The sequence below is a fragment of the Panicum hallii genome, unplaced genomic scaffold, assembly GCF_002211085.1.
Source record: "Panicum hallii strain FIL2 unplaced genomic scaffold, PHallii_v3.1 scaffold_151, whole genome shotgun sequence".
NCBI classification, from domain to species: Eukaryota; Viridiplantae; Streptophyta; class Magnoliopsida; order Poales; family Poaceae; genus Panicum; species Panicum hallii.
In genome coordinates this window covers 22,426-33,655 of record NW_020356285.1, presented here as the reverse complement: position 1 = coordinate 33,655, position 11,230 = coordinate 22,426, and the positions used below count along the sequence as shown (strand labels likewise).

Sequence of the window (11,230 nt, the reverse complement as noted above, 5' to 3'; positions counted from 1 at the left end):
GAGGCTAAGCAGTAGATACTCATGGACTAACAAGGATCTTTATACGACAAGGAACTTAAGAAACAGTAATCAAGACGAGGATAATGTCTTGATGGTAGGGATATGAGTGTTCGTGTTATGGATTAACTAATTATCACATTTCTCTACCTGAAACATACATCCTATAATCTATACTCAGCTACAACACATGCATATCACAAAAGACACAAATAAAGCATTCATTTCCTAGTATTCAACCTAGATCACAAACCAAAGACTTTCACTCAAGATTACAACATAAAACTTGTAGGGTTTAACTTAGGGTTTCAAACAAAACTGATTTTACATTTTTATGAACCTCCTACGATAATCTATGAAATGTAGAAATTCACTGATTTGAAATAAAGAAAGCTTTGGAAATCTTACAGAAAACACCCTAGAATTTCCTAAAACATAGCAATCAAGTCTCTGGTCCGGGAAAAACAGATAACAGGAAGTTGACGACGATATCCCGGCAAAGGAATCGCCGGCATTAGAAAGATTCAAAGAATCAGGGCAAACCTTGGGATAGCCTTGGTTATGAAGGAGAACACGCGGAAAGTAAATCCCTGCGGTGAATAGGATTGGCGACGATAAGATGAGCTCGGCGATGACGAGATTCCGTGAGTGATGAAGAAGTTCGTCGGGGAGGGTTGTCGTGGGTGGAAGATGGTCGAAGGGGTAATCCCCGCGGTGACTTGTAGTTTTGCTCGGCGATCGACGAAGATTAGAAGCTGCTGGATGTCGTGAATCCCTAGGACGAAATGACAGAGCCGGATTGGTTCGTTATACCATCTCTTCCGCGAACCTTAAGGTTTCCTTGTCCCCGGACTGAACTTCCTCTGTTCACATACTCTTAGCTCTTGCTCTGCTCGCGCGTGGCCTGTCATCTTGCACGCGCTCACGCTTACGGAATCGAGTCGAGCCGGTCACCGGTAGAACACTCTCGCTCGCATCCGCGGATGGGCTAGTCCAAATCCGTTCGGACCTTCGTCTTCGCTTTGCCACCTTTCCTCCGGCTCGCCGTGCCATAACTGTTCTTCCGCTTTCACAAAGACCGAGGTCTGTCCGCATCAGGGCTGCGCCTTTCGTTGTCTTCTCCTCAACGGCTTCCGACATCCTCCAAACGCGGCCCTGCTGTTCCCGTGCAAATCCGCCCTGCACGTTGTGCAGCTGCTCCTCCGCTTCCAGCTGCCTAACCTGTGTTCGCCCGGCCTTGCCGCATCACTCCCGTGCTCACACACGCGTGTTCGCGCCACCTGGGCCTACTCCTGCCTCGGCCAAGCCACTCACACGCGCGCGCCAAACACGCCTCCAGCACCCTCCGCGCGCGCTCCGCTCAACACCTGTCCACACCTCCCACTTCCGTACGCCATCGCTTGCACGCTCGCGCCACCCGCTCGGCGTCGCTCACGTTCCTGCCGTTCCAGCACCGCCCGCGAACCGCTCCAGCGCCCACTCGCCTATGCGCCACCGCTGCGAGCTCCTGCATTGCCAGCCGTGCCGCTCACGAGTCTGTGTCACACCCGTACGCCGCCAGCTTGCTGGGCACGCGCGCGTCTGCTCCTGGGTCACGCCCGCTCCCTGCGTCTGCACTCATGCTGCAGTCGTCAGCCTCCACCTCTGGCCCCTCGCTCCAACGCGCCGCAGCCGCGCTGCCTGCAGCCGCTCGCCACGCCTGCTCTCACGCGCTGAGCCGCGCGCCGCTGCCGCCCTGCGCTCGCCCTTGCGCGTCGCCGCTCCGCCACCAAAGCCGCCGCTTGCCCAGAGCCGAACCGCCCGCTGCCACGCGTTCGCTCAGGCGCCGCCCCGCCTCGCTCCGGCCTCACGCGCCTTCGCCTGCTCCGCACTGCTCGGGGTCCACGCCTGCACTCGCCGCCTTGGCTCCCGCGCGCACTTCACCCGCGCGCCGCTCGCCCCACCTGGGCCGCGCCGCCTGGGCCTGCTGCTCGCCCACCTGCCGCCGCTCGGGCTCCCCTCGCCCAGCACGCCCCGCGCGCCTGCCGCGCATGCGCCCGCACGCGCGCGCCCCCGGGCCGCTGCCCCCGGAGCCGCCCGGACGCCCTGCACCAGCCGCTGCCTGCCGCGCCCCGTCCTGGCTGCGCCCGAGCCGCCGCACTGGCTCGCGCCCCGCGCTGCGTGACGCCGTCCGCGCGCCCTTGACCGCGCCGTGCCTGGCTCCGCTCGCCCCGCGCTGGCGCCCGCACGCCGCGGCCGCCTGCTCGGGCCGCTCAGCGCCCGAGCCCCGCTGCTCCGCGCTCGCCTGGGCCGGCCTCCGCGTCAAGCCGCCCTGGGCCGAGCCGCAACCGCCGCCCGGCACCTTGCGCCGCCTACTCCTGCGCGCTTGGGGGCCGCCCGGCCTGCTCCTGTGGTGCTTGTGCTGATCCGATTGGAGGAGGAGAGAGAGAGGGAGAAAGAGGAAAAGAAACAAGGAGAGAAGGAGATAGGTGGCCGGGTAAAAGAAACAGGAAGGGCACCGGATAAGGGAGAGCAGAGAAGAAGGTCAAGCAGGATTCTCCAAGGGCGTATACGCAAAATCAGAGAATTGCAGGGGCCTAATTGTAAAACAAAATTTCCCGTTGATTTAAAACCCTAATGGAGAAATGCCCAAAACGAAAGTTGGAGAGTTTTTCAAACTCTACAACATTGCTTTAGGGCCCAAGTTCAAAAACTCAAAATTTACATTTTTACACGTAAACTTTTGAACAAAAGTCGGATTTGAATTGCTTTTGTCCCAAAAGCGTAATTTTATAAAATTCAGGACCTAAATGCAAGCATTTATGACACGTCATTATGACGGGATAGACTCGTCATAATGGTTGGATAGACATGTCATGATGACTTGCACTTTTTACACTTTAGTCCTGAGTAATTTGAAAGTTACTTTTGTAAATCAAACATTTGCATAAAAGGACTTGTACTTTTATAAAATTACGTAAATATCCTTATTTTTACCATTTTACCCAAACTTTTTACCCACTTCAACACATGCATTTCAAATGCAATTTTTGGATAAATATATATTTTTTTATAGGGAATAAAATAAGAAAAGCATATTTACAAAACCATCTTTTACTTATTTTGAAATCACCTTTATCCAAATGCATTTTGCAAAAACAACCCTAGATTTTTCTGTAATTACAGAAATACCCTTTTTACTTACACTTTAAATTTTCAAAAGCTTCACATAAACACACATAAGCTTTATACAAACAAACACATATTCCACACTAACAAAATATTTGCCTAGCATTGCAAATACATGAACTGTCACAGCCTTCCCCCCTAAAAAGAATCTCGTCCCGAGATTCGGACGAAAGACTCTGTAAGGGAAGAAAAGCAAATCACACATTAGAAATGGCAGGAAGCAATCACACTAGAGATGATTGATGTTGATGGTAAAAGTCATTGGAGTATGACAAGATAAGTATAACGAGAGCATGGATAGATTGTACATGGATGAGTATAACAAGATAAGAGAGGAAAAGGTAATCAAGTTCTCGTAGAGCTAAGATCATCACATGAGATCGATAAGTGTTGGCGACACTAACACTCATCACAAAGCTCATGGATAGCAAGTGAGGATAGAACAAAAGATTGATAAATGATGTTCGAAACATTCCTGCTCAGAGTTCATTATCTGAATAATTTAGATGATATTGATTGTAAAACATGCCTATTTATGCCGATGTAATCAAGGGATAATGACAAAATGCTCCAATTCAGAGTGCAATGCTCGACATATGACCATGAACATGATGCATTGTTAAGATGTATGATTGTAATGATGGTGCAACATGAGGATGGAGGATTCTATGCACGACTGAAATGGTGCATATGACACAATGCAATTATCATGATGCTGACCAAATGATGCATACACTATGATGCACTATGATGCAAGGATGATGATACTTGCAATGTATGCACATATGAAATGCATGAAGTATGATGCATACCCTCATGAGTTAGCGACGCACATGGCTCGCACCCTGCAACCGTTCGCTCATAACTAACACCTGGGTAGTCCTATATCCTTAAGCGTAGATCAAAAGTTAGGACACTAGTAAGGTTGCATAAGAAGAGATTGCAGTGGGGTTACGTCACATAGACCTAGTCACCAGTGCGCTCCTAATGGCTCAATCATATGGCTACAGCACACATGAGGCCTTAGGTTCCGACACGGCAACATAATCATGTGATTAAACACCACCACAAAAGAGGAATAGCAACCCTATAGTGCCAACAGCAGCAAGGAAGATTTAGAAAACCGAAGACAACCCGAAGTTGTATCGGAGGCACACCCGTTAGTTAGTCTACGGATTTCGATGACGATGCAATACCATGCACTGACCGGAAATGATACATGTTATGATGCATGACTTTTGCTAGTAGAACTGTATTCAAGGAGTAATTATTGTCATAAACCTTTTTAATTTATTCAAAATCATCTGAGCAAGAATTGAAGGTACAAATTTTCAGATGTTGTAACCAGAATAGCCAACAAGATAAGGTACAACATCAGGAGAGGATAGATGGATCACTAACTGATGAATTGAAGGATTTGATGATAATTATCAAGGTTCAACCATTAAAGGAAAAATTCAGTACTTCTGCCGAAACAGATTCGAAGCAAGATCAAGGGTTTGATTTAGCCGTCAAACTAAGATCGATGATAAGGTTCAAACATGACTCAACTTACTTGATTCACAAAAGACATTCTCAACTCTAAGATAGCATAAGCAACATATTTCAGTACAACCACATAACAAACAAGGCAATCAGGTCAATCCATCATAACATGATGCATGCACGTTCTACACGTCCTCCCAACCAAAAATAACTGCCAAGTAATCTTGGTCTTACGTGGTTAAGTACGGTGGCATCATATAAATACGTCTCTCCCTATAATATCTAGTCGATAATCCTAACCGTTCAAGACCTATTGAATCGTGGTTAGCATTCCTGCAGAAAACACAATATGCATATACTGAACCTTTCATGCCAGCATGTCATGAAAGCGTCCCCAATCATTACTGTTCACTATAGAAACAGCATCTGTACAATTACCGCCGTACAGACAACGTTAACATACGCTATCGAGATAACGTATTCACGGGGGTACCGCAAAATGCGGGGGTATGATCTGCGATCGCCATACCCTGCGCCGAACCATATACTCCCAATGTAGTCAATCAAAATTGGTACATTGGCAGCATCTCAAGTAGGCCACTGCTTGAGAAACAGCGTTCGGTTCGCATCACCGACGGGAAGGCCAAGCTCCCTCAGTTGGCTGAGGATCCTTACCTCCTTACCTCACGATCGAAGATGTCGTTACAGAAAGTAAGGTTGGGTTGTGCATGAATTTAAGTTTTGACAGAAACGTAATGCTGATAGTTAGAGTTGTATATACATATATTATAGCCACCTCTATTTCCCTTATAAGCATTACCCTAGGGCTTTACGTACTAAGTACAATCCTTAACGAATCCAACATAGTTTTGCCAAATACTTTGTTGGTCAAATTTTTATACTGAAATCATTTTTAAGGTAAAATGTATCTCCAGCGTAACCTTATAGCTCTGATACCAGCTGTGGCAGAACCAACCTGAATTATACCGGCTCAAGTACGCGAGTCCACTTCCGAGGGCTCCAACGTGCTTCAAACGGTATAATCCCTTGGCCTGTCGGGTAACGTCCCGATAAACCACCGATACACAGGATCAAATAAGGTTACCTCACACGAAGGTGAGTCCAGAGATACAATCACCATCATATTTTACATCACAAGGAATTACATGATAAGAGTTTTCAAAAGTAATACGAAATTTCAACTTAGAGAAAACAGTACAACTGTTGAAGTTTTGGCTTTTGGCAGCGGAAAACATACGCGATGATTTACAATACGTCGTCAAGACGGATGCCATGCTAAGCCCGGGCACGACATCACTCGATATCACCAGTGCTGGCCGGGAACGGATCCCATTTCACGGACCAACCTTCTGAAAGAGCACAGGGCCAAGGCAAGGGAAGAGTAGGGTCTTCAAGATATTACCTGCAAAACATATATCTAGCAAGGCTGAGTATACTAATACTCAGCAAGGCTTACCCGGGGTTGGGTATACTTTAGCCCATAATTAGACTTATGAAGGCATTGTAAAGGTTCTAGGTTTGGTTTCAGCTGAAAAGCATCTAAGAGTAGATCCTTATGTTCAACTTTTAGCTTCCAAGTTCTATGTGATTATCCATTCTAGATAAGCACTTATAGCTAAGCAAGCAAGGTAGAGCTCTTTATCTCAACCATCAGTATTACTTATCATATAATTGCTCTTGTTACTCTGTGTGATAAAGGGATTAAGTAGTCTCAATCATCGTGAGAGGCGGACGATTCTGAATCGAATTTAACCTTGCAAGGTAAACCTAACTCACACGCTTGGAATATCCAACGATAGTTCCGAAGCAACCGTTTGCCTTTCATTCCGACTCGTGGACAGGTCCACCACAAGCGACTGCAGGAACATACGCACATCACTCGTGCAGGACATACGTCTGTAGCGCGACTACAAAACCCGTATTCCTGGTTGCCCTTGCAACACGTATTTCCTCAGTCGAATATAAGTAACCAAAAGAAGCAAATCGAGTGGTGGGAGGTATGTCCACTCCTCGGGCCGATTGGCTACTAGGCTTACCGCTTACCCAAAATTCACGGCATGTGGTTAGTACTTTCAAACGCTTAACCCCGATCGGCACACACCGCGACCTTATCAAAATTACATCAACACAGACGGGGTATCATCTCGACCATGATACCTCTCAAAACTCCCGTCCGGCATCCTTATAGTGATAACAGGATTGTAAACATTACAACTCCTATATCGCGCGAGTGACAGGAAATCACTCGACTTCTACCGGCCCTATTAGCAGAGCATCTAGTCGATATGACCTCAGGTGCAGTACATTGGTTCCTAGGATTTATGCATCTAGGGTTTCAAGCAATTCCTAAGAATTTAATGCATAGAATACGTAAATAGATATAGATTGCAGTATAATTAAAATAGTGGGTTATGTCCGGGGCTTGCCTTTACTGGTGGGACTGAAGTCAGAAATGTCAATATCTTCCGAACTTTGGTTCGGGGCTTCAGTTAATGCCTTGGTGACGTTTATTTGGTCTTCAGGAACATCCTCCGTAGACTCCGGGGAGATCTCGCAGGTACCGTTGTCGAAAACAGTCGTATCTACATGCAATGCAACATTACATTCAAAGGGTGCACATAAAACTACCTTACTTCACAATTCAATTGCAAACCAGCACTCATACAACATACTAGTCACATATCAATCAGAAAGATCGGAACTAAACTTAGATAGAGTTTTAAGAGGACAATCAATTAAGATCAGCTACTTGTTGAGGGTTACAACAGAGCTGATTGGAAACAGCGAGGGTTTAGTTGATTGATGAGTGCATCAGGTTCCTAGATGATCGATGAAAGCATCGATCACTTCAGCAGAGGGATGATTCCTAAAGCAGTTGTGTCTTAACTGAGATGTGCTTAAGTGTTATCTTAGATAACTAGGGGTGGTTGCATCGGTTCGATTACGTCAGCACAACAATTGAGTGACGTACCGCCGATTGGGGTGTGGTTAAGGGTATATGATCGATAGGTATAAAACCGACCTCTCAGTCGATAAATCGACTGATAGAAGTGTGTGGATATGGATGGGGCAACTAAGGATCGATCGGCCGTGTTTGACCGATACAGAAAACAACTAGAATCGGCTTGGGTCGGCCGATAACAAGAATCTTAAGGTCGTGCGTGCAACTCTGATACAGTGTCTAGGTGCAGCCGACGTAGGACAGAACAAAGGAATTGTATCGGCAGCAGCCGATACTAGAAAGGTAACAACTGTATCAGCTAATCAGCCGATGGTAGGAATAGATCAACAGAAAAGCATCGGTTGACCGTGGTTACATAGAAACATCATAGACTTAAAGAAAACGGATGCTAAGTGGTTGGGTTGATAACCTGACACTGAAGCACAGTTGCCAAGATGTAGAGGCTAAGCAGTAGATACTCATGGACTAACAAGGATCTTTATACGACAAGGAACTTAAGAAACAGTAATCAAGACGAGGATAATGTCTTGATGGTAGGGATATGAGTGTTCGTGTTATGGATTAACTAATTATCACATTTCTCTACCTGAAACATACATCCTATAATCTATACTCAGCTACAACACATGCATATCACAAAAGACACAAATAAAGCATTCATTTCCTAGTATTCAACCTAGATCACAAACCAAAGACTTTCACTCAAGATTACAACATAAAACTTGTAGGGTTTAACTTAGGGTTTCAAACAAAACTGATTTTACATTTTTATGAACCTCCTACGATAATCTATGAAATGTAGAAATTCACTGATTTGAAATAAAGAAAGCTTTGGAAATCTTACAGAAAACACCCTAGAATTTCCTAAAACATAGCAATCAAGTCTCTGGTCCGGGAAAAACAGATAACAGGAAGTTGACGACGATATCCCGGCAAAGGAATCGCCGGCATTAGAAAGATTCAAAGAATCAGGGCAAACCTTGGGATAGCCTTGGTTATGAAGGAGAACACGCGGAAAGTAAATCCCTGCGGTGAATAGGATTGGCGATGATAAGATGAGCTCGGCGATGACGAGATTCCGTGAGTGATGAAGAAGTTCGTCGGGGAGGGTTGTCGTGGGTGGAAGATGGTCGAAGGGGTAATCCCCGCGGTGACTTGTAGTTTTGCTCGGCGATCGACGAAGATTAGAAGCTGCTGGATGTCGTGAATCCCTAGGACGAAATGACAGAGCCGGATTGGTTCGTTATACCATCTCTTCCGCGAACCTTAAGGTTTCCTTGTCCCCGGACTGAACTTCCTCTGTTCACATACTCTTAGCTCTTGCTCTGCTCGCGCGTGGCCTGTCATCTTGCACGCGCTCACGCTTACGGAATCGAGTCGAGCCGGTCACCGGTAGAACACTCTCGCTCGCATCCGCGGATGGGCTAGTCCAAATCCGTTCGGACCTTCATCTTCGCTTTGCCACCTTTCCTCCGGCTCGCCGTGCCATAACTGTTCTTCCGCTTTCACAAAGACCGAGGTCTGTCCGCATCAGGGCTGCGCCTTTCGTTGTCTTCTCCGCAACGGCTTCCGACATCCTCCAAACGCGGCCCTGCTGTTCCCGTGCAAATCCGCCCTGCACGTTGTGCAGCTGCTCCTCCGCTTCCAGCTGCCTAACCTGTGTTCGCCCGGCCTTGCCGCATCACTCCCGTGCTCACACACGCGTGTTCGCGCCACCTGGGCCTACTCCTGCCTCGGCCAAGCCACTCACACGCGCGCGCCAAACACGCCTCCAGCACCCTCCGCGCGCGCTCCGCTCAACACCTGTCCACACCTCCCACTTCCGTACGCCATCGCTTGCACGCTCGCGCCACCCGCTCGGCGTCGCTCACGTTCCTGCCGTTCCAGCACCGCCCGCGAACCGCTCCAGCGCCCACTCGCCTACGCGCCACCGCTGCGAGCTCCTGCATTGCCAGCCGTGCCGCTCACGAGTCTGTGTCACACCCGTACGCCGCCAGCTTGCTGGGCACGCGCGCGTCTGCTCCTGGGTCACGCCCGCTCCCTGCGTCTGCACTCATGCTGCAGTCGTCAGCCTCCACCTCTGGCCCCTCGCTCCAACGCGCCGCAGCCGCGCTGCCTGCAGCCGCTCGCCACGCCTGCTCTCACGCGCTGAGCCGCGCGCCGCTGCCGCCCTGCGCTCGCCCTTGCGCGTCGCCGCTCCGCCACCAAAGCCGCCGCTTGCCCAGAGCCGAACCGCCCGCTGCCACGCGTTCGCTCAGGCGCCGCCCCGCCTCACTCCGGCCTCACGCGCCTTCGCCTGCTCCGCACTGCTCGGGGTCCACGCCTGCACTCGCCGTCTTGGCTCCCGCACGCACTTCACCCGCGCGCCGCTCGCCCCACCTGGGCCGCGCCGCCTGGGCCTGCTGCTCGTCCACCTGCCGCCGCTCGGCTCCCCTCGCCCAGCACGCCCCGCGCGCCTGCCGCGCATGCGCCCGCACGCGCGCGCCCCCGGGCCGCTGCCCCCGGAGCCGCCCGGACGCCCTGCACCAGCCGCTGCCTGCCGCGCCCCGTCCTGGCTGCGCCCGAGCCGCCACACTGGCTCGCGCCCCGCGCTGCGTGACGCCGTCCGCGCGCCCTTGACCGCGCCGCGCCTGGCTCCGCTCGCCCCGCGCTGGCGCCCGCACGCCGCGGCCGCCCGCTCGGGCCGCTCAGCGCCCGAGCCCCGCTGCTCCGCGCTCGCCTGGGCCGGCCTCCGCGTCCAGCCGCCCTGGGCCGAGCCGCAACCGCCGCCCGGCGCCTTGCGCCGCCTACTCCTGCGCGCTTGGGGGCCGCCCGGCCTGCTCCTGTGGTGCTTGTGCTGATCCGATTGGAGGAGGAGAGAGAGAGGGAGAAAGAGGAAAAGAAACAAGGAGAGGAGATAGGTGGCCGGGTAAAAGAAACAGGAAGGGCACCGGATAAGGGAGAGCAGAGAAGAAGGTCAAGCAGGATTCTCCAAGGGCGTATACGCAAAATCAGAGAATTGCAGGGGCCTAATTGTAAAACAAAATTTCCCGTTGATTTAAAACCCTAATGGAGAAATGCCCAAAACGAAAGTTGGAGAGTTTTTCAAACTCTACAACATTGCTTTAGGGCCCAAGTTCAAAAACTCAAAATTTACATTTTTACACGTAAACTTTTGAACAAAAGTCGGATTTGAATTGCTTTTGTCCCAAAAGCGTAATTTTATAAAATTCAGGACCTAAATGCAAGCATTTATGACACGTCATTATGACGGGATAGACTCGTCATAATGGTTGGATAGACATGTCATGATGACTTGCACTTTTTACACTTTAGTCCTGAGTAATTTGAAAGTTACTTTTGTAAATCAAACATTTGCATAAAAGGACTTGTACTTTTATAAAATTACGTAAATATCCTTATTTTTACCATTTTACCCAAACTTTTTACCCACTTCAACACATGCATTTCAAATGCAATTTTTGGATAAATATATATTTTTTTTATAGGGAATAAAATAAGAAAAGCATATTTACAAAACCATCTTTTACTTATTTTGAAATCACCTTTATCCAAATGCATTTTGCAAAAACAACCCTAGATTTTTCTGTAATTACA

At 49.2% G+C, this 11,230-nt stretch overlaps 1 protein-coding gene across 1 annotated transcript; it reads left to right on the top strand.

Moving 5' to 3' along the window:
- The first annotated feature begins 2,027 nt into the window (after positions 1–2,027).
- Positions 2,028–10,473, top strand: LOC112878624 (formin-like protein 5). Its single transcript, XM_025942865.1, has 2 exons — positions 2,028–2,334; positions 9,698–10,473. Exons 1-2 carry the CDS (start codon positions 2,028–2,030, stop codon positions 10,471–10,473), a joined length of 1,083 nt encoding a protein of 360 aa, XP_025798650.1.
- Positions 10,474–11,230: the final 757 nt, after the last annotated feature.